Genomic DNA, 24666 nt, shown 5'->3' on the forward strand with positions numbered 1-24666 from the left:
TTTCAAAGCAATTTCATTGATCTAGAGGTGTTTGTATAGTGATATAATCCTAAAACAGAGACTAAAAAGGCACTAAAGTCTTGTATTTGTTGATCTTTAAAGATTTATGTTTTAATAAATGTTCTCGACTTGTACTCAAAACTGTTGCACCTCCACGTTAGCAGCTGAAAGAAAACAGCTTCAACAGTGAGACTGAATGTGACAATTCTCCCTTCACATCCCCACAAAAAAGTAACATTTTTCTATTAAAGTCTATTTATTATGTAGTCTTTAATTTATTTTTGTGAGTAGCACAACAGAACTGTCTGAAATTTTATGTATATAAAATTGCAATACATAATAATGACAGTAAATCTGAACTTTTAATAACAAATCCTTATCTAAGCAACCTACACACAACTGTAAATATAATCAGTGTAATATGAGGCAGAGATATTGATAAGTCTATTAGTTTACACTGTCGCACGTTTTGCCTGCAGTAGCTGTATGGCTGTATTAGCCTGTGCTATATTTTTCATTTCCTCGTATTGGTTCAGGATTTGAGCTTCTTTTCTTGTGTGTGTTATCAGGCCACTCCAGATAAGATAAGTAATCCCTCCAGTGAGTTCTGGGTTGACCTCACGTCTCCTCCCTGCTAGATGTGTCTGGAAAATCTCTAAAAACAGAAAGGCACCCAGGAAGCTCCTGATCAGATGCTTTAACCACCTCAGTTTTTAATGTGAAGACTCTACTCCGACCTCCTCGCCTTATCTAAGTCTGAGCCCAGCAGCACTGCAGAGGAAACTCATTTTAGCCACATGTATGTGTGCTCTCATTCTTTCGGTCACTGTCCAGAGCTTAAGACCAAAGTTGAGTTTTGGAACTGTAAATGCAGAGCTTTACCTTCCAGTTCAGCTCCGTCTTCACCACAACAGTAATGTCTGACTCACTCTTCTGCCTGCTTGCACTGCAGCTACAGTTTCCAGCTTTAGTATACTCATTCTGTACAGAATGACGCCTTTATATTTCATCTATCTCTTTATGTCCTCTGCTCTTATCTATTATTTCTGTATATTCTGTATGTTTAATATGCTGCTGCTTTCTTAATTTTCCCTCTGGATCAATAAAGTACCTAAAATCCTGCTTGTACACGAAATCATCAGTACTCATAGTATTACTGTTGATTTTAATACATTTTGCTGATTATACATGAACATTTTTATTTAATTAGCACTTAAAATGCTGGAGTTTTATTTGTAATTGAGTATTTTCCTGTCATTTTTTCATAAGTAAATGATTTATTTGCACACTTACTTTAAACAGTCTTTAATGTCAGATCATTTTGGTTGCTCTGACCTCTGCCGGTTACAGCTTTCAGACTCTTCCAACGTGACATGAACATTTCAGCTGCTAGATGGCAGCAGAAACAACATTTTCAGCTTCGACATCTCTTTTCTGCTGTAGTCTTTTTGCCTCCTGGTGCTGTCACCGTCACAATGGGACACTGTGGTTTTCTCACTGTGACGTCAAAATGCACAAAAAAAACACCTCTTTCTTGCTTTGTTTTGGCTTCAGTTTCTGCTCCTATTGTGCTGCTAAACGAAGTTTAACATCCTAACATTTTACTTTTTACTGAATTTCTGTGCCTTTGTAATGCACTTTACATGCCTTGTGTCTAAATACATGAATAGATCAACTTTTTATCCTGAAAGTTTGATGTGTTCAAGTGCAGATTTTGGTTTCATTTTGACACTGATACAAAATTTGAACTCATACAAGGTGGCAACGATCTTTAATGATGTGCAGCGACTAAAATTGTAACATAAAACATGTCTTTAATCACCAAAGGACTTTGGATGTGTTGACTGAATGTTTATTGACATACTAGTTACCTTCCTTTGGCTTCAAAACAGGTGTAACAGTCCAGAACCTTGACATAAGAGAATAAACCGAAACGATGTTAGGTGCAGTCGATCACAAAAAATTGCAAAGTAACGTATCCTTGGCTGTTTCACTAAAGAAGACACACATGCAAGCCTTTAGAGGCAAACTAGAACCAGTTACATAAAATTAATTGGAGTGAAAAGTACATAATAAAATTCATTCTACACATGTACATGATCTCTTTCATATTTCAATATTAAAATAAAGAATTGAAACAAAAGAAGACAAACACTATTCATGAAAGCTGCAGTAGCATGTCAAACAGGTCATGTGACCTTAAATAACCAGTACAGGAATAAAATACAGAAAGTGCTGTGCTAAAGCTATGAAATACACAGTAACAAAAAAATGTGTCTGCAAATAAAAAATGTTAGCCCCATCATTCAATGTTTTATTTCTATTCTGGCAAATGTTCTTATACTCTTTGTCACAGGTTAGACGTGTTTTAAACACGTAGCTGAGGCCTCGAGCTAGTTAGCCTAGCTTAGCATAAAGACTTGGAGCAGGGAGAAGTCATGTTTTGTCTATACCATCATCTGTAAATCTCAGCTTTAAACATGATGTATGTAAGTTGCTTGATGTGCATACAAACAAAAATATTTTAAAAATTTAGGTAGTGTTACACAGGATTTCATAGAGACATGGCATATATGTGCTAGGCCAGGAAATAATTACCTGAACATCCCTACAAAACCACAAATTTATTATTTACATCTGCATTCATACACATGCACACACACACAAAATGATATATAGTGACAAATAGTGAGTTGAAGAGGAGTTATGAAGTGTATTTTGCCTTTTTGAGACCAACTTCCACACTTCATGCTAAGCTAAGCTAAGCTAATCGCCTCCTGACTCTGCTTTCATATGTAGTTTCTGGGTGTTTTTTGTTCCCGTTACATTTTCCCTCACTGTGGGCTCCTTTTTTAATTACAAATTAAAGTCCGGCACCTCTATGGAAACAGGGCATCCATAAACCAAATTTATTTTGTAAACATAAATCATAAAAATGAGAAAAAGCTAAAATTCTTTATCTATTTTACAAATATTGAAAACTCTGCAATCAACAACACTCTTCTAAGAGCCTACAAGTGTTATCAATACTGGAAAAAATGGTGCTCTAAACAGTAATAATATTAATATTAACTACTTGTATTGTTGTGTTTTCTGACAGATAGCAGAACTTTTAAACCTCCTGATAGGTTTTTGGGCATAAAAACTGAAATAAAATAGGAATTAAAAAAACCACCAAATGTTTGTCTTTTAAAGAAATATCTCTCTCTTTTCCTGTTAAAGTTAGTTTAATAAAAAAAATATTTTGAGTCAGGTGCACATATATAAATCTATCTAGATAAATGATTTGGTAATCCTCTTGACTGTTAGCATGCTTTATAATTGGAGGCTTTAGGAGCTTAACATCTTAGTAGTGGTTGTTCTTGGACTTCTGTTGGCCAAAAGTTGTGGTTCACATCTATTTACAGTAATTCCATTCCAATCAGGCGTTTTTCTTCATTACGCCTCCTCATTGCTTCATCTTCTAAATGATTTCACATAATGATGTCATACAGCTTATCTGCAAACACATCTATCTCACAGCAAAAATGTTGAACTCTTCCTTTAAAATGTCTTCCTCACATCGTAGCAGTTTATGCGGCACATAATCCTCATCGCCTCTGGACAGCTACAGATGAAGATGCTACTTGCACTGATGAAACCTGCCGGTGGACTGCTCGCTCTCCTGGCTGTTCACTAGCGGAGGGCTGAACAGAGGTGCAGTCACTGAGGTGGAGTTAGTGACCGAGTTGATGCGAGTGCTGGCGCCCGCTGCCGTCGAAGCAGTGGATGCTGGGTAAAAGTGGACGTCAACGGCGACCGTGGTCAGGCCCAGTGAGACGTGGTGGGACAGCAGCAGGGGAGGGTTTCCGTGGGAGATGCTGAGACTGTGGTGGATCGGTGCCGCACACGGTTCAGCACTGTGAAGGGTTAAAGAGGAGTGCAGGCCTTCCTCCCGTCTGGACAGGGGAGAGGGTGAGGGAGAACGGGAGGATAGAGGTGACGGAGGAGGCAAGGCGTCCTGACATGGACTGTGGTTGTCTCCTGTGTTGCTGGTCCAGTCCTCAGCACACTGCAGCTGGATGCTGGGCTGAGACAGACTGCAGCCTTTCTCCTCCTCCAGAGACGGGTCGATCTGAAACACATATGCTCTTCTTAATGAAAACGTACCGATTCCGTAACCATCTTGAAAAAATACATCTACAAAATGCTGATTGTGGAACTTAAAAACTACGCAACAGAAACCAAGTCCTAAAGGTCTTTAAACCAGAGTTTGACACAGAGTCTCTTGACACAACCAGGACTGCAGTATTGAAAGTAGAGCAAATTCATTTAAAAAAAAAGTGTGATCAGTGAATCATATGAACATAATTCATGTGGTACACCAGCTCTGCATGGTGCCTACATTACCCACAATGCAACTCATCTGAAGCTCAATCACAAATTTGGGTTTTTTATGCTCAAAGCAGCTAATGTAGCTTTGAGACACAAGACTCACAGATGAATGATCAGCATGCTCAAAGGCTATGGTAAAGTCACTTCTGCGTAACTTTACACAACCCCATTGTGTTTTTTTATTTGTTTGTTTTTTCAGTTTTCAAACTTTTTGTCTGCATCAACAACCAGTACTGACTCAGGTTACATCATGTGGCATTTTATCAGATTTCAAATAGATTTTAGCACAGAAAACATGCATCTTTCCTCTTCAATCAAATCAGCTCATTATCAGCCTCAGCAGTGCTCAACATTTTGCCCTTATGCCATAAGAGCCATTCCAGAATTGGAGGACATTTTACTCATCAAATTTCAAATAATCCATGTACAAAATACTAAATGTTAAGGACTTGGAAAGTTCATAGTGTGGCTCTCAGATCAGGAACAATCTGCTGCACCTGTGAGACTGAGCTCAGCTGTGTGCTGTTACCAATCAGCTGGGAGGAGGGGATGTAAGGAGGGATCTCCCAACTGCTCAGATGGCTGTGGGCAGGTGACCAGGAAGGTTTGACACCATCAGTCGGCCTTCTTATGGAAACCTAACTGTCTTTCTGTCGTGTCAGTGCGTAGAACCTAGCACTTCCTTGCTTTGTTTTGGGGGAATGTTTTTCTTTAAAAGGGTTTTGGTTTTTGTTTGGTTTACCACCTTGGTAGATTTAGTGGTATTCAGCCACACACCCTGTCCTCTTTTAGACCGCAGAACCCTGTTTTCTGTTTGTGCTGTTTTTTGTTTCACCTGATAAAAACCATGGTTCATTTAGTTTTGTCTGAGACAAGAGGGGGGTGAAACGTAACAGTAAAACATGCAGTTGTGTAAATTTACTTGTCCTATGACCAAATCTTAAAAAAAATAAAAATAAAAAAAAAATTAGCAAATTTTTAAAATGCCAAATAAACCTGGAATTGACCCTAAAATTAGATTCTTCTCTTGTCCCACCCCACTGATGACCAAATTGAATCACAAATAAAATGGCTAGAATGAAATTTTAATCTCATTTTTGTTTTTTTGTTATTGATGTCTTTAGTAATTGTGGGGGCATTTTTTTAAATCAACATAATATTTTAAATAATTATCATTCATTGAACGTGTGTCCCACAACAACCCTGTTAGAATAACCTTTTAAGCTAGTAGAAGATGAAGAAAACAGTGACTCACATGAAATGCTGGAATTAACATCATGAAACCGCTTTCCTAAGGAATGGGTAGAGCAAAGCTGTGTCTTTCTATTTTTCATATTTTCCTAACATTATCAGCCTTGATTGAATGTCTCACTCTACTTCATATTATCAGGATCAGACTCATTCTTTTTGCTGTTTTCCATCAGTCAGTTTCTCTTGGTCAGCAGTAACAGCTAGCTAAACATCTCGCTTCTACTGCTGAGAAAAAGCTAACATTAGCATGGATTAGCAACCCTGTTACTGTGATTAGAGTAGGGTTAGAAAACAACAACAAATAAAACATGGAATAAAAATGGTACCACTGATGTGTAAGCTGAGTGATCAAGCCTTTGATAGTTTATTACTTATTATTGATAAATATGTAGCAGAAAACAGTAGAAGAGAAGGTTCATTTTTCAAAAATTTTGAAGTCCAAATGTCCTCCAATTCTGGAATAACCCATAAAACATACTTTTTATTGCATGCTAGCAAGCTGTATCCACATGAAAAAGTGCAGCTATAGCTGACTGAGTTGGTCATCAAGCATCTTTCCATTAACTGATCTCATAAGAGGAAAAACAGTAGCCAAAGTCTAATCTAAAGACTGTCCCTGTGTTACCAGACCTTTGCATCCACGATGGGCTCTGGATGAGTCTCCACAGTGACTGAGTGGTTGTCCACAGTGTTCGGTGTTTCCGCCTGCAGATCCTCAAACGGAGGCTCCATCTGCACCGTGACCAGACTCGGTCCAGGAGGTCGAGCTCTGGTGTCAGATGTGTTGGGGCTCTGCTCAATCACTGCAACGCAGTCATCGTCTTCGAAAGCTCTGCTCAAGACACACAACACTCAGATTAAAAATGCAAAAAGAGCCGCCATGAAGCCTCCTCCCTGACATTTCTTTGCTCAGTGAAGTAGTGTATGTACCTGTTTTCATATGTACGTCCTGCAGCTCGACGTTCTGCGTGTCGCACAGGGACTCCGAGGTTCCTCTGAGCTGTCAAAGACATGTAATGTGGCTTTAAAGGAATAAACTGACATTATGATTCATGTAGTTATTTCCTGTCTGGTAGAGTTCTAACAGGAGATTCATTGTTTGTTCAATATGAAGCTTAGTTTGGTAAAAAGAAACACTTATATGGAACTTAAAAAGGAGGATCCAAACACAGATGGAGAACTGAAACGACAGAAGTGAAGCATGAAGAAAACCGAGCTATTTCAAACTTATTATGTAGTGAATACTTTAGGTGAGGATCAAAACAAGTCTATAAAAATCCTGGTAATACACAGGAGAAAGGTACCCAAAAAGCTAAAGCAAAGCACGAGGCATATGCAGGGAATCACAGGGACAAAGTGACAAAGATGGATCAAGGAACCCAGATCTGAAAAGATAACAAGTGGAAACAATAATGGAATCAGAGGTGAGAAACAAGACAAAGACAAAAACAGAAATAGAAACCACAGGAAAGATTCTGACCTTTTACTTTGAACTAAAACCTCCAAACCATAACAGAAACATGTAGCCAGACTCTGTCCAATGTTAAAATATCAGCACTTCTCAAGCATACATTATATCTCGTTTGTTTAAACTATCTACAAAGGTGTGAAATAGATCATTTTAGGGGAATATTTTCCAAAAATGTCACTATTTTCTTTTAATTTCAGGTATCAAACACTCAAATATTTAAACAGTCATGCTGACATTTGGTTCATGAAGGTCGTCTGACCTGCTCGGCTTGTCGGTGCTGGTTCGTTCTTCTGGACCACCGAATAGAAAGTAACCGTGATGAAGATGAAGGCCAGAGACACACCGACTCCCACCACAATGGGGATGTCATGTTTCTCTAGGACGGGCAGCCATGATGGCGACCGCTGCGTCACTCTGGAGACCACAAGATAAAAACAAAAGTGACTTTTGGCTGCGTGAACATCCATCAGTCTACTGTCTTTTCATATTACCTACCTGTGATCGCTGCTGGTCATGGGTGACTGGGAGGTGTTCCTCTTCAGCCAGTCTGTCAGCTCTGAGTCGTTGGCCAATTTAGAAGAATGAGTCGAATTTAGTTGACTGGACCTGTTGACCTCGTGGACAACCTCATGGTCCAATGTTGAAAGGGCAGGATCAGGAGGACGAATGGTTGATGGTGGGTTCTGAGAAGATTCAGGCTGGGTCTGAGAAAGTTCAGAAGTTGTTGTTGAAGGCTGTGATGGTTGAGGTTTGGTGATTGAAGAATGTGGAGGTTGCATGGAGGGCTGGACTGGTGAGAGTTCAAGATGAAACTTTGGTAAAATGTTTACTGTAAAGGACTGGTGAGGATGAGTGTGAGCTGTTGGTGAAGGCTGCAGATGAGTTTCCATAGTTTGAGAAATCTGCGTTGAGTTTGCCTCATGGTTGGACTCGAAAAGGGACCTTTCTGTAACCAGAGTTTGGGGCAATTCAGCCTGTGGACTGACTGTGAACGTGACTGAACCTGAGTTTTTTGTCTCAGTGTGGGTCCCAGGAGTCTGTGTTGGAGATGGTGTAAATGAATCCGACTTGAGGAAGCCAAAGGATGCACCAGCTGGAAGCTTTGAAGGAGACGACCGAGTGATTTGACTCGCCAGAGACACAGCATTGATGTTTGAGTCCTTAATTTCAGACTCTACAATCAAGTTGCCACTGACTTGATGCTTGAATTGTGGTGATGTTTGTCTGAAAGATGGACTTTCAGAGAGCAAATACTGAAGGGTAGCACCCAAAGCTTCACTGGTGGCCAGTGATGTCAGGCTGTTTGAGATTAAAAGCGGGTCATTGGTGACGGGTGGTTTGGTGTGGAGATCAGCTGACTGGAAGTCGGGACGTGGAGGAGATGGTAGTATGGGAGGCTGCATCTGTGTGACCGGTGCAGGCTGGGTTGGACTGGCTGTTGGCTGATCCAGACGTTGCTCTAACAGACGTCTACGAGACTCTGAAGACATCATTAGCTCAGCGATGGCTTTTCTTGAGACTGTCGGAAAGGTGGTTGGACTGCTGGAGCTTGTGCCTGAAAACATAAACAATAAAAAGTGTATTTTCCTTCATATATCCAGTACAATTTATTGTATAACTCAAAAGGAAAAACAAATTTACTGCTACTTAAGTTTCATTTTCATAGCTCCACTCATTAGTTTTATTCATTAGCATTGTGCTAACCAAAGTAATGGCTTCAATCATAACTGCATGGGTTGTTTTGAACTATTATTGCGTGCCATTGCACCTATATACGCTTTATTAAGCTGTGTTTTGAAATTACATTTCTTGTAAACTATTCTAGATGTATCAAATGCAACATCAGACATACACAAATATTTTTTATTACTTTTGACAATCACTTATAGTCGTCAAAATGTCCTCCTCAGTGTAGATTGATATATTTCATGTATATACTGCTATAACTTGTAGTAACTTCTCAGACATCTGCCAAACCCAAACTAATTTGAACAGAAATCACCAATCAAAGTCACATTTTGGTTATTGCAAGATACCTAGATTAGCTTTCACTTTGTTTAATACTTTTACAACAACTTTAAAAGCTAATATTGTATCATCCGTTCACAGAGCCAACAGCTGAGTTACAATATTAGTTTAGCAACATTAATGCTTGTTTGACCTTCAGCCGCCTCCAAAGAACCCTACAACCCTCACTTTGCAGCTCGTACCACCTAGTTTCAGCTCAGCTTGTCACTGATTTTTAGTAATATTGTCACAAGATTTCAGTAACTACTTTGATGAGGTTATTGTAACGTATACAATTGAGGACATTTGCTACAAAAAGCAAAGTTTTTCTTTACATGTTGTCTCCTTGTGCTGTGCAGGTACATGTGGACGATGTGCGGTCTTGAGGTGTTGCTCAGCCACAGAAACACTCGAGTAGGAAATGGGAAATTCCTCGCTTGGCTTGGTGCTCTTGAAAAATTTAAAACAGCGTTAGTAGTTTCAGCACATGTTCATTTAACACTGCTAGAAATGAAGCAAGCCTCAAAAGCAGTTGTGGTATCTGATCTGTTACATGTATTACTTAATGAGTTAGTAGTATAGAATCTGTTTTGTTTGTTCTAGTATTTGATATGAGTTGCTTGTTATAGGTAGTGTCTGCTCTGGTGTCTGACCACAGATGGAACCTGCATTAGATGTTTGACTAATTCTACCCATGCCATTGGAGTGTGTTTTCCTGTTTACAGAGCCCTGCTGGAGGTGTTTTTATGAGGGTTCTTCTGTCCAAAACGTTGATTTAGGGATTCTTCAGCTGCTGTAGAGAAGGGGGGTTTGTTTGGGGATGCTCTCTGCTTCCCCATATGGTAGGCAATAAAGAACCATTTGTTTTAACCCCTCCTATATATTGAAAACCTATAAAACCTGATTGTTGGTCATTGTCCAGCAAGGAGGATTCAATTGGCTGACTCCTTCCAGACTGCTTCTGTCTGTACTGATGCTGCTCTTTCTTGTAATAAAATACTTTTAAAGAAAGTCAGTGTCACGGACATTTCTCCTTCACCTGCACATCATGGACACCAGAGAGAGAAACAACGACACAGTAATGAGCAAAGGACAGGCTTCAAACATCAGAGCAGTGATGGTACCGACATATGATGGAAAGTCACCGCATGTACAGCCGTTAAGAGTGCACACAACTAAAATAAAGCACAGGTTCTGTCCTTAAGCTGCATATGATGACCGAATGACAAATCTGCACACTGATTTGGGGACAAAAAGTGTCACCACACAAGCAGAGTTTCATAACGTCGTTACTCACAGCAGACAAAACCGGTCTTGTCTGCTTCCCTCTATCAGCTGGAAGTTCTTCGGCTTAGGACAAACGGCAGCATGAAAGCGAATCGGCAAGAAAAAAAAAACTTGTGCATGTTGGGTCAAGGAAGCATCTTGTCATATAAGTAGCTGTGGATCAGTAATTAAAACACACAAAATGCATTGAAAATATCCCTTATACATGACAGCAAAACACACAAACACCCAGTCAGAATATAGTGTAATATTAAGAATATGCAGTGCTTGATCAGTACCAAATCATTCTGCAGCATGAAACTTGAGATATTTCCAGCCATAAGAGGAACAAGGATCCTGCAACAGATGATTTGGCCCCACAAGAGCCCTGATCTCAACGTCATCAGTCTGGGATTACATTTAGAGACTTTAACGAAATACTGACAAAAACTACACAAGTCCACCAAGAGGGAAAAGTTAATTACACCAAATAGATTATTTTTTTATAGCTTACTGCATTTTATAAGAACTGAACTGATAAACAATACTGTCCATGGCATCTTTAATTCCCCAGTTAATTTTTGCAGTGTTCTGTACATTCAGGTATGTTTTTAGTGATAGAAAATAGAAAATTCTTCTTTCTGCCTTCTTCAAGAGCAACTAGCAGAGAAATAGTGAGCAGATGTTGACATACCTGTGAGGGTGAGGATCATACGTTTCTGATGCAGTCCAGCTCGGTTCTCAGCAGTACAGTAATATTCTCCGGCATCAGAATGCTGAACACTGGAAATGTGTAAGGCTCCATCTTCTGCACAGGCCACAAGATGACAAGTTAAAAATCATTGAATTGTAGTTACTTCTACTGGGTGGAAAAAAAAAAACACAATGAAAATACCGGGCTTTGCAAAAGTTCTGTTACACTTGCAAAATGAACACAAAGATTTTTTGGTGCAATAAGATAATTTTTTATTTTCCAAATATTTCAATATATGTGTTAATGATAATATTAATCAGAAACGTGGCCACCCAAAAGTTTTGTCTTATTGCACCAAAAAATCTTTGTGTTCATTTTCGTGAACGTCTCAACAAGTGTAACAGAACTTTTGCAAATCCCGGTAAATGCAGAATGTCTCCAATCTGACTTTGTACTCACCATCAATACGTCTGTCCTTAGTGGGACTGATGGAGGATTGTGTCTCTGCTCCACCTCTGGTCCAGGTGTAGGTGATGGGCAGAACTCCTACGGCTCTGCAGGGCAGAACGACTGAAGCTCCGATCCTGCAACTCATCTGACCCACAAAAGTCACGATGATTGGGCTCACTGGGAGCAGAAAAGAGGAAAATTGTTTCATTTCATGTAAAAAAAAAAAAAAAGTCCCCATGATGTACCACTTTATGTGCTAGAAACTAGATGAAGAAAAGTAATTTAGCACAATTGTAATTTCAATACTATGCCAGTTTATAATGCATATATTGCATAGCTGGGTGACTAAAGATAATTCCGCTTAATAAAATATTTGGCTGCAAGACTAAAATATGCATTAATCTCATAAAATCTTGACACCCCTTCCATGGAGTTAAACAATGAAAATAAATGCAGACCAAAAGAGAGAAAGAGGGAAAAAAAGAGAATTCCCCTTACCATTTGGGTAATTACATTTATGGCAGTTTTGTAAAAAATTCGCCGCATTGAAACAGTATATTAGCGATGTCAGTTCCCCTCCCCAGCTTGTGGTCCTGGTCTTGTAGAAGCACCATCTATCAAAAGTTGTTTATATCATGAGGCAACCCAGCATTGTTTCAAATTAGGATTATAGTAAGGTTGCAATCATCAAATATTTTTAATATTATTAGACTGGAAGTTTAGTTTTGTATTGTAATAAAATGGAAAATTGTCCATGTTTAGGAAGCAAAAGTAGATGCATTCAAATTGCTGTTGTTCCATGAACTATCATAGAGTTAAAGAAACATTCACCTCACTTCTGGGTAACCATTAAGGTAGCTGTAGTGAATTTATTCTGTTTTTCCCTAGCTATGCCATTTATGCATAATTTATTAGCGTCACGACCCTACAGAAAATACAAGAGGCATCAGGGTGAACTGGAGCCCGGGCTAAGATCTGGTCAGGAACTCCAGGCCAATCATTCCTGATGTCTGCCAGGTGTGATACAGAGCTCGGTCTTCAGCCAGCTATACACAGTCTCCACAAACCATCTCATCACACAGAAACTGTACAAAACTCACTACCAACCACATGACTACCAAACGGCGAAACAATTGGTTACTTTTAGGCGTTCGTGGTGCCATCTATAAATTCCATCTCCCAGCACCTTCTGCACTCATGAAGCCCAGTATCCTCTCACATCCACCTCAGTGTTTCGCTATGAAGACGATGCATTCACTGTGGTAGTCCTGGCCAAGTTCACGCCAAACATGCTGGACCCCATCAGAGCCAAGCAAATTTATGCTGGTCCCATCTAACCAAAGAATGTTCCCCCAACACTCAAAAGAGCCAAGCAAGTGTATGTGTTTTTTTTCCCCTTCAACGTTTTCCAGCGCTCTCAACACAGTTAAATCTGACACTTTAAACTGAAAAACACTACATTCCACTTCAGTTTACAAAATAAAAATACCAGCGACTCTCAGCAGTGCAGTGCTGTGGGCTTTTCCCAGTCTGTTGGAGGCCTCGCATACATACGTCCCCTCATCATAGCTCCTGGCTGACTGGATGTGCAGAGTGCCATTTCTCAGCCTGAATGAAAGACATAGAAGATCAGTTGTTGTACTAAATGTTCAATAAAATCCCTAGACTGTCACTCACCCCATTATAATCTTTCCTCCAGTCTGCTTGGAGTGGCCTCTCTTCACCCAGCTGATGGAGGGTAGAGGGTGACCAGATACCTGACACTCCAGAACCACCTGAGCTCCCACCGGCACCGTCAGCACCTGGGGCCACAGTTTTACTAACGGAGGGGCTGTAAGGAAGGAAAACACTGTCATGACTTATTGCAGGCTTACATTAAGTAATGACAGAGTGTTTGGTCTGTTGATATCATACCCAGCACGGTTAATGTCGCCTTTCTAGACGTGAGGAATCTCTGCAGGTGCAGGTTTGAGGCTCTGCAGAAGTAGCCGCCACTGTCGCCCACCTGAACACTGCAGAGAAAAATAACCTAAAACACACTTACAAAAACCTTGAAAGCCTGAATTCTACTAAATAAAACAGGACACTAATATTCTAAATGTTATATATTGTATTATTAGGGTGTGTTTTTTGCAGTTGGGTAACCTCAAGGATGCTTTAAACATACAGCATCAACAAAACCCTGTTTAAAACTGTGGAAGTTAGTTTACCTACACTTTCACCACGTGAATGCAAGGCCGTTTGTGGGCATTTTTAAGTTCCGATCGGCTTTGGTTTGTCTGTCTGTTCGCAACTTTACTCAAAAGCAGACAAATGTGTTTTGCTGAAATTTTCAGGGAACAAATGGTGTAATTGTAGCTTTTTTTTTTCTTTTTTTTTTTAAAGACATGATTTTCAAGCCACCTGGTGAGTTTTGGGGTTCAGACAATCAAAAATAATCTTAAGCTGTTCATGTTAAACTAATAATTTATGCATGTTCCTTGTATACATGTCTATAAACTACCATTATTTATCTCATCATACTGCACATGTATAAATGCTGTTGCTACACACCTGTGGAAGAAGAGGTCTCCGCTGGGCGTTACAGCTGCATGAGCTGGAGGTTTGAGAAGCTGGTTGTTTTTGAACCAGGACACCTCGGCTGCTGGCCGGCTGAATGGAGGTCTGCAGGTCACCGTCACATTTTCTCCTCTCTTTGCTGTCAGGTTTGTGGGCTGCTGCACAAAACTCCAGTCCATCTCTGTAAAAAAAACAACATAAGTCACCTAAATGCTGGTGCTTTGTGCCTTTTTAATGATTTTTACAACAGTAAAGCCACTGAAGGGGATGCCACAAGGGGAAAAGTGTACATTAAGGGGTTCTCTTACTGCAAGTTAAAGAGTTTACTGCAGATGTTGGCATACAGTACCAGCTGGAAGTAGAAAGGCCGGCTGGGACTTTACGGTCTCGTTCTGGTTGGAGGCTTCACAGTGATACGAGCCCTCGTCCTCTTTGCTCACATTTCTGAGGAATGCAGGCAGAGATGAGGCTAAGATGCCATATTTTAAATCTTTTTAACAAATTAATATAAACCTTTAATGTCTGCAGAAAGTATATTTCAAGTTTAAGCTCAAAAAACTGCACACAACATCCTGGTTTGAGACCTGTTCCAGTGGCTGTCGCTTTAAATCTAACTGAGCTGCTGCATCTTTAGTCACACAGGAGCAGAAAATCAGGTAAAAGCAACAAAGCTGCGGATAACGTGGATCATAACCTATTTGTGTTTAAAATTACTGCCGAACCTTCTCAAAACAAGCGTCATTTTTATAGTACACATTTTTGACACTTCACTGAACAGCCTTCGATTTACGCTAATTTAATTTACTTCATATGCCTAAATGTAGGTGCAGTAGGAGTAAAAAACACTACAAGAATGAAGAGGTAACAAATGGGGAATTTTAGGAGACTGAATTAAACTGGATTGGGATTGGCCAAAGTACATTCGTGCAGACAAACTGTGAATTTCCTCAGTGAGGGGTCAATAAAATGCATCTTTATATTTGAGATAGCTTTACAAATGAACAAATATCAAAAAAGAAAAGGAGAAATGGATCAAACTGTTCCTATAAATTGTGTACAGGTAGTGCAATTATGCAAATGGGTACTGAAATAAGTTACTTTAAATACATATAATCAGTGGTTTTATGCAGTACATGAATGTGTGCATGTCTGTAAAATATTTGCATTCTGCTCGACAGGTAACAGATCTGAGAGACAATGGGAGGAGAAATAACTGATCAGGATTCTCTTCTGTAACATTTATATGCATCTTATTTTTAAAGCAATTTTCGTCAGGAGCACATAAGATTTTTTTGTCAACCAAAAGCTGCCATGAACTCCAAAAGTCGGTAAAGTCTGATGCAGTTACATCAACTAACTGAACAGCATTAAATATTACTTGTATTTAAATTTTATTAGATTTAGCAGAAAATGACGGTGTGCTAACATATTTTCTAAACTTCAGTTTTGTATCTTGGACTGCGACCCACATTTGGCCAAAAAACAATAAAGAATGAATATTCCTGCTGTCTGGTGCGGCGTCGGACCTGAATGTGAGCAGCTGTCCATTGTTCTGGAGGCTGAACGAGGCCGAGCAGTTCGTCAGGAGGCAGCCGTCTTTGAACCAGCGCACCATGGGAACGGGGAAGCCGCGGACGGCACAGTGCATGGAGACCTCGGTTCCCATAGCGACGGTGATGTTGTCAGGGCCCTGGGTGATCTGCAGCCTCCTCGGGACCCCTTCAAGACAGACGGACACCAGAGGATGCTAACCACAGCGCAAAACCATATGTAGCACTAACAATCATGGATATTTTCAATTAAAGGGGCATAAAAAAATACTGAAACTTTCCTGGAAAAGATGCACATTTTCATTTTACTTAAGAATATCTGAGTCAGTTTGCACAAAGTGTAGCAGTTACAGAATGACCATACTCACCGTGCACAGTTAGTTTAGCTGGTTTGCTCTTCTTGCTGATGTTCAGTAAAGGATTATACGTAACACAAATGTAAATCCCTCCATCCTCTAATGTTACGTTGGAAAGATGCAGAGTGCCTGAAGTTTTCTTCTCGTGACCACCTCCATATTCACCCTGAACATAAAAGCACAGTTTAAAGCATAAATTTTCAGACATTAGAGATGAAAATGAATCCTTAATGTGAACATATTTAAAGACATTGAACACTGTGCAATATTATGTCAGTCAGCAGTTTCAGTATAACAAGGTTTGGTGTGGTGGAACCCTATTGTTGATGCACTGCCACAACTTTTATCCACCTTATTAATGCAGAATTTTTATACATTTACAATGCAGGGGGACAACTCAACCTTGAGTTATCTTTGGTCAGGATTACTACACACATGTGGGAATGAATGTAAACTAAAAATAATTTCTAGGTCTTGACAAATTGTTCTGGATTGAATTCCAGATACCTGTAACTAAATGTTTTGTGCCTTTGTAGGCACTCTGATCTGTAAGTTGTAATGTGTAAATGATAAACTGAAGCATAATGTTGTTGAAATTGAACTTACTTTTCTTTAAAACATTCAGGTTGTTCATAATGTTTTGGAAAAAGAGTTCAAAAAATGGGAAGTTTTGTACTGAAACAAAGGGAAAAATTTGGAGTTATTATTTATGTTATTGTTGCTCCGCCAAGGAACATGGTGGACTTCTGTACATTTGTTTGTCTGTCTCTGTCTGTGCACAATATTACTCAGAAACGGAATAAAAGATTTGGGTGAAATTTTCAGGGAAGGTCAGAAATGACAGAAGGATCAAATGATTATATTTTGGCAGTGAAGCAGTTTATAGTCTGGATCCACGGATTTGTTAAAGATTTCTGTATCATTGCGAGATAGCAGCACGCCGTCACTGTAACCATGACAACAAGTGAACACTACATCAGCTGCCTGCTGATGATCATATGATTGTGTTCCTACTACAAATCCATCATTGCAGACTTATCAGTACTTATCTGTAGGTAATTATACAAGGAACAATTGATTAAATTGTGGGGGTGTTTCTGAGTCCCATCAATTCCCGCCGCCTGCTCCTTATTTAGGTCATGTGATTCGGTATCCGTGCATAACGTACACATGCATAACACACACCTGTGCTCAGAGCAAGGTCATTTTTTTTGTGAGTGCATCGATATTAAATGGACACATTCTATGTCGCCGTGATTTCTGATCATCAATAATTAATAAATAAAAAATGCAGCATTTCTACAAAAAAATGCTGTATTTCTGACAATGCAATATGGGGGAATGAGCAGCCTTGGTGGAGTACTGAGCTCTCTGAGTGCTTTTCTTGTTTCATGGATGTGTCTTGCCTGCTTGGAGAGGCATCACTTTGTAGCGCTTCCTAAAGTTTCTCTTGGATGAAACGGGTGTTTGAAGCCTTTCTAAGATGCCACCCAAGTGTTTACAATAGACCTGTGTTTATTTAGAACAGTGTTTACCTGAATCTGTCCTCCTCCTGTCACCACGTCTCCATCTTTAATCCAGGTGATGGTTGCAGGAGGTGAACTTTCTCCTGAAACACACTGAAGGAAAACTGCCTCTCCTTCTCTGACTGTCTGGTTCTGAGGACTGAAGAAAACATCCTCCAAACCTGCAGCACACAGAAGAGAATGCACAGAAGTTTACTGTATGTTACATTTGTACAGTCGGACGACATAGCATGTTTTGTCATCATGACTTCATAAATATGTAAGCTGAATATCTATATACATATAGGGGAAGACATACTTAGACCTTTTAATAAATGAAAAGTACTGATGCAACAAAAAAAGAAGAAAAAAAACCCCCCAAAAAGTCCATTACAAATGAGATGTTTGCGTATGTCTCCACCAACCAGTCAAGGTGCAGTTTATATCCACATCTATCCCAACTAATATAAGACTTTGAAGTGTCTAAGTTTACTGAGATACACATAAAAAGAGTCCAAGTCCTTGATAAATATAAAATAAAGCCGTCAAATAAATGTATTGGAGTAAAAAGCACAATATTTTTTGGTTGTGTAGTAGAAATATATAGTAAGTAAAGTATAAAGTAGCATTAAAATAAGACATAAGCACTTCAAAGTTGTATTAAAACAAAGTTACACTCCATTTAGCCGAGTCTGGTTTAGTTATACGTGCATTTATCTGCATTCTCAGTAATCGTGAACCCTCCTGTTCATGCCATGGATGGTATTTAGGGACAGCCAGAATCCTAATTAACTAAAGATGACTGACCCAGTTGGAATGAGAAGGCCAAGCCGGACAGGATGAGCAGGCAGAGGAGGGAAGTCATCGGTGGGAGCAGACAGATGGAGACACACACTTGCTTCCTACTGCAGAGCTCCCAGAGAGGTGGACCAGCGAGCAGCTTCATCCATGCTGTCAGCTGGAAAAAGATAAAGAGCTCTAATTTCTCTTCACTTATATGTAGACTTCTTGTTTTCTGACAGCTCTGTAGTGTCTTAATCAGGTGACAGACCTCCTAAAAAATCTTCAGTGCACCAAAAGTAGCTCTGTAGTAAAGAGGTTACATGCTGGTGGTGAATGAATTGCATGTAAGGTTAAAATTCACAGGAGGGTTGCAGTTTTTAAAGCAGCTCACACTACTGAGGGAATCAAAGATCATGAAATAAAAATCACTGGGTGCCAGAAATATTATGTTAAGACTGGAATGCTGTAAACGGCAAAAACAATGACAACAACAAATATCTGTAAAATAATTAGATTTTAGCTGTCATTTTATGGTCATGCACTGCAAAAAACTTAATTACTATTTGAATTCTTATTTTTTTAAATCATAAACATGCAAATTTGTTCTTTTTTTCAGTGTTTTTTTTAAGCTGTAATATAACAAAACACGGGAAATATGTCAATTAAAATTTAAAACAAAAATTTGCCATTTTTTGGTCTTGAACATACATTTTGCTTCTTTCAAAAAATTGCAAATATCTGTACAAATTACCATTTATAAAATACAACATTTAGGTGGACGTCATTTGTCACTTTAATCTATTTTTATACAGTTAATGTGTAAAATAATCCTTTTTTTGGAATATATTACTAGATGGAAAACATGAAAAATCCAAATGACAGTTTAAAACAATTATTCACTATTTTCTCGTCTTTTATATACACATTTTTTCTTGTAAAATAACAGAAATATTCTGCAAGACAAAGCATTTTGCAGATTTAAAAAAGGGTTAAATCTATTTAATCTAATATTTTTTAAAATTCATATTTAGTTTTTTAAGTTATTATCTGTAAGTTCAAGTCAAAAACCTAATGCACAATCACATCAAGAGAAAATATATAAAATAACATTTTACAAAGCTTTTTTTTCTGGCAATCTACTAATGCAATGCTGAGTAAATTTAATCCACTAACACTAACAAAATAGGTATTATTCTTAACGTTAATCTTAGGTTAGTGTGATCCAGTGTTAGACACAACATATACGCTGAAACTGTCATATTGTTTCCATAACTGCACCATTTACCCACATTTTAACTGTGACTGAATGGTTTTAGGTGTTTGTGCAGTGTGAAGGAAACTGTTTCTTCCTTACACCTCCTAAACTGCAGCCTTCACTTCTACACCACAAACACTGAACCCGCAAAGACCCACTTCTGATTAGTTTCCTGCAAATGGATTCGGCAGATGAATTTAAAATCATCCCTCTCTGAGCACCCTCCCCTCACTTCATTCCTGTTTTGGTGGTGAGTCTGTGGCAGAACTCAGCTTTGTCCTCTTTAGTCCCATGAATGGGCCCAACCACTTTATAGAGCTCCACTGTGGCGCTGCACTCAATGAAAGTGACATGAAAAGAGGCTGCGGAGCTTTGTACTGGGAACATCAGTTATTGGTCGCTGCGAGGACAGCAAGCGTCTGATCGTATAGGCTTTCATGATCCTCAGTGTGGCCATGTAAGGGCCGGGGCTTTACTGGGTGAGGACATGTGAAATGTACTTATGCACCGCTGAAGTCGTGCAAGTAGGCATGCGACGGATATAATTATGATCTCAGGAGGATTATTCATGAATGAAGAGTGAAAGCTGGAAGGGCAGATGAAGGTTAAAGTGAGGGATGAACAGGGAGTCAGACATTAAGATGCTTTCATACCAAAAGTACACTTTTAATAGAAGACCACACATTAATTTAGCATAAGCTGGCAAAAGAAAATTGCAAATTAACTTTCCTGCTTTTAGAATTTTATATAAACATCTGATGGCCCAAACCATTAAAGTGTAGCGTACTGTGGAAACATATAGAAAAATATCTTGCAATATTTCCCAAAAACATCACAATGCGTGGAGAGTCAAACTGTAATAAAACATAAATTATGTCTGTTCTTACAGTTAGATGTCATAATAACCACATGATCTGTTTTTGTATAATATTAACAACACCTAAACTATATTAAAATGACATCACATTAGCAAGAGTTATACCCCAAATAGCATCATTTCAGCAAAAATTGGAATTTTGGTGACCTAACCAACTGCCAATAAACTGTGGAAACATGCACAAATACATTGAAAATATTGGCTTTTTTTTTGCAATATTTGTATCCAATTATCTGCACTATATGGAGATATTGTTGTCATATTTTTAAAAAAAATCAAGTGTTGTCTGTTGTTGTTACTCAAATACAATCAGATGTTACAACTTCCTCATGATTTGTTCTTGCAGACTATCGGCAGCCCCAAGACGGTATTAAATTGTGCCATATTACCAGGAATCTTGTCAAAAATAGAATTATTTTACAAAAAAATAGAATTTTGGTGACCCACTCCAATGTCATTAAACTATAAAGAAACAGAAGTGTGGAAACAAAGAGAAACACATTGAAAATATTAAAGTTTTTTTTTTTTTTACTTTTTTGTCAAATTACCTAAATTTAGTGGATATATGCTTGCCATTCTTCATTAAAAATCAAATATGATCCATTATTGTTGCTTAAATACAGTCAGATGTTACAATTTCCTCCTGATTTGTTACTGAAGAATATCAACAACCCCTAAACTCTACTAAAATTGTGCCACATTATCAGGAATCTAACCAAAAATAGCATAATTTTACAAAAAAAATAATAATTTGGGTGTTCAACTAATTGCCATCAAACTGTTGAGAAACAAACTGTGGAAACAGACAGAAATACATAAAAAATATTGACTTTCTTTGTAAAATTTTGACTTTTATTGTCAAATTATCTGCAATATATGGAGATATGTTTGTCACACTTCAATAAAAATCAAATGATGTCTGTTATTGTTGCTCAAATACAGTCAGATGTTACAATTTCATCGTGATTTGTTCTTGCAGAATATCGGCAAGTTCAAAACTACTAAAACTGCATCAAATAACCAAGGATCAAAGACAAAATAGCATAATTTCAATGCCAATTCAATTTTGCTGGTTTAATCTGGTGTTTGTTTCCAATTATGGAAACAAACAGGAATACATTGAAAATGTTGAAGTTTTTGTTGCAATATTTTGACAGTTTTTCATCAAATGATCTCCAATATATGGAGATACGTTTGTCATACTTCAACAAAAATCTAATGTCTGTTGTTGCTTGAATATAGCCAGATCTCATCATTTCCTCATGGTTTGTTCTTGCAGCCCCTAAATTATGTTAAAATTGTCACATTACCAGGAATTACACCCAAACCAGCATCATTTCATAAAAACTGAGGATCCAATTCAAACTTTCATTTCAGAATTGTCGCCTCACCCTGCTCGAATGCTTTTAGACGACAAAAGAATGAGGATGAGTCGCTTGATCTGATGAAACCCCGACATAAGAAGCATTAGTCATCGCTGTTGAGCTGCAGGTATCAGTGAATCGCCCGGCGGGTCCAGCAGAGCTAGTGGCCGCTTACGCTCACATAATGCTGAGAGCCCGGGGGTGTGTATTTGTTTGACTCACAACACATCATTTACACTGTTTAGCATTTGATTAAAATGTTTTTTAAGCCCACGCACTCACTTGTACGCCCATTTCTACCATGCCTGTAAACATGATATTCACCGTTTTGTTATTTGCTAACCTGGTTTTTGACATCTCATACTATCCTTTAAAACTACTTCAGATGCTGTCACGGCATTCAGATAAAACCACTGCTTTGCATAACATAAAGGAACTGAAATGGGCTCGAGCTGCAATTTGTTTTTAGGTGCACATATCCTGAACTACATTATTTCATTTTGGCTTAATTAGAGAACAGTTCAGCTGAAAAATTGAGGTTTTCTTCCACTTTTAATGCTTTAAAAGCACATTTCAGTTGCTGTTTTTTTTACCTTCAGTGACATTAAAGCCATTAACAAAAGGTTTTCCTTTTCATTTCTGCTTCTTGTTGGTGCACTGCTGATAAAGCACTAGTTTACAGAGAATTTGTCTGGTTATTTATCCAATTATTCGTACTTATTAACAGAATATAAGCTAGAATTGTTCATTTTAGGTGCTTTAATACTTGCACACTTTGCAAGATGATTCTTTTCTTTGCAACTCAACAATAAAATTTCACTTTTGCTTGCATGCACTCAACAGATATACAATAGATGTACAAATCCAGCACCTGTTGTGCAACATAAAGCAATTTGTCCTCAGAAACTAGATGAAAGCTGCATTTTCATTCAGTGGAGTTTAAAGGTACAAGTGGCAAAAATAAATGGATCTCAGAAACACAACACAGATGCCATTTTCACAAGAAGTCCATTAAATGTTCTTTTATGCACCCCAGTGCTGTTTAAAGAGCATTAAAAGCAGTGACACTTACTCTGCAGGAGTCTGATGTCCGTCTTTTCGCTGGTTTTCAATCAGCCCATTCGCCTGCAGTCTGTCGGCTGCATTCTGCTCTCCCTGTGCATTTGCTGAGCTTCCAGCTGCGAGAGAACAAGCAACAGCCACTCGCATGTACAGCAACACCCTCCACCCCCACCTTCAACACAACCACACACACACACACACACACACACACACACACACACACACACACACACACACACGCGCGCGCGCGCTGCATTCTCATTCAAAACCAACAGCTGTAATGAAGCACAAAAACCTTTAATTGTGTGTCCATTTAGATGGCAATCAGAAGCAAAACACTCTCAGAGTAAAAATACAACATTAAGAAGTGTCCACTGACTGCAAGAAGTGAAGAAGAATCGTATTAGAACAGAGATTTTCATTGATTTCATTTGAGTTGAAGAAAAGTGTAATGTTTGTCTACTGTTGGTACCAAAAACTGTTCATAAACTTTGTCTCCTGCTGTCAATGCACATAATTGAAGTCTGTGTAAACCTCTACACACTACCGTTCAAAAGTTTGGGGTCATCCAGACAATTTTGTGTTTTCCATGAAAACTCACACTTTTATCCATGCGCTAACATAACTACACAAGGGTTTTCTGCTCATCAATGAGCCTTTCAACCCCACTAGCTAACACCATGCAGCATTAGAACACAGGAGTGATGGTTGCTGGAAATGTTCCTCTGTACCCCATGGAGATATTCCATTAAAAATCAGCTGTTTATAGCTAGAATAGTCATTTACCATATTAAAAATGTCTAGACTGTATCAGGCCGCTTAGCTTTCCTTCTTCCCAGCATCACTTTCCAGCATCTTCATGTATACACCCCCTGTCAAAAGTTTTAGGACACTCTCATTCAAACAAAGTAGAACCTGTCCTACAACTTTTGACAGGGGGTGTATTTCATCATATGGATGTGACCAGGGCAGGACTGTGATCATACATGTAAAGTTTCAGGCAGATTGGAGCATGTTCAGGACATTTACACAGCATTTGAAAGTTCATGGTGAAGGACCAAAATTCCAGAGGCCGCGACGGACACGCCCTTTGACTTTGGAAAAAGATTTAATAACTCTGGATCATTAAGGCCTCCTGTATGTACTGGCCGAATTTGAGGTGAATTGGAGTTTCCCCCTAGGAGGAGTTCGCTCTAGAAAAAAATGAAAAATGGGCAAAAATCTGACATTCAACGCAAAATAGCTCACTTCCTGTTGGGTTTGGAATGTGGCTGTCACTGACTTTTTTGTTCAGCCTGATATGCTGCATATGTGTACCAAATTTAGTAGATACACCCCCTGTCAAACGTTGTAGGACAGGTTCTACTTTATTTGAATGAGAAAGTGCCCTAAAACTTTTGACAGGGGGTGTAGATCCCAAAGCGTTCCCAGGTCAGCCGAGATATGTAACCTCTGTGAAGGAAAATCACTTCAGCTGGCTCCTTTTGATATAAAGTAACAGCAGCTCCACTCCAAGCTTATTTCCAACATTCTCTGATGTTTAAAACTGAGGCCAGCCTCTCAATGGAGAACGCTCATTTCTGTAGCTTGTAGTGCTCTCGTTCTTCTGGTCACTATCCAGAGCTAAAGACCAAAGGTGAGAGCGACAAAGTGGTTGAGAACTCTCATTTCTCCTCAACATTTGTCCCTTGACACTTTCATGCTACACATTACACAACATTGTTTGGCTTTAATTTAACCACGCTAATGTAACATTGCAGAACATGCTATCCTGGCCTTGTCTGTGTTTAAATTATGTTACAGTTTACATCTGAAACACACAGACGTTAATTACCTTCATGC

General features: G+C 38.8%; 1 protein-coding gene across 1 annotated transcript; it reads right to left on the reverse strand.

The window, feature by feature from the left end:
- Positions 1-1754: 1754 nt before the first annotated feature.
- On the reverse strand, positions 1755-22956 carry LOC110957118 (hemicentin-1). The gene is made up of 19 exons (XM_051951218.1): positions 22835-22956; positions 18291-18441; positions 17514-17665; positions 15991-16144; positions 15599-15791; positions 14422-14516; positions 14067-14253; positions 13428-13525; positions 13191-13344; positions 13003-13121; positions 11523-11690; positions 11064-11177; positions 10401-10453; positions 9439-9553; positions 7592-8651; positions 7356-7510; positions 6556-6625; positions 6256-6457; positions 1755-4114 (listed from the first exon to the last, which is right to left on the reverse strand). Exons 2-19 carry the CDS (start codon positions 18427-18429, stop codon positions 3623-3625), a joined length of 3720 nt encoding a protein of 1239 aa, XP_051807178.1. The 5' UTR covers positions 18430-18441; positions 22835-22956; the 3' UTR covers positions 1755-3622.
- Between the last annotated feature and the right edge of the window lie 1710 nt (positions 22957-24666).

This window comes from Acanthochromis polyacanthus, chromosome 7, assembly GCF_021347895.1.
Source record: "Acanthochromis polyacanthus isolate Apoly-LR-REF ecotype Palm Island chromosome 7, KAUST_Apoly_ChrSc, whole genome shotgun sequence".
NCBI lineage: Eukaryota > Metazoa > Chordata > Actinopteri > Pomacentridae > Acanthochromis > Acanthochromis polyacanthus.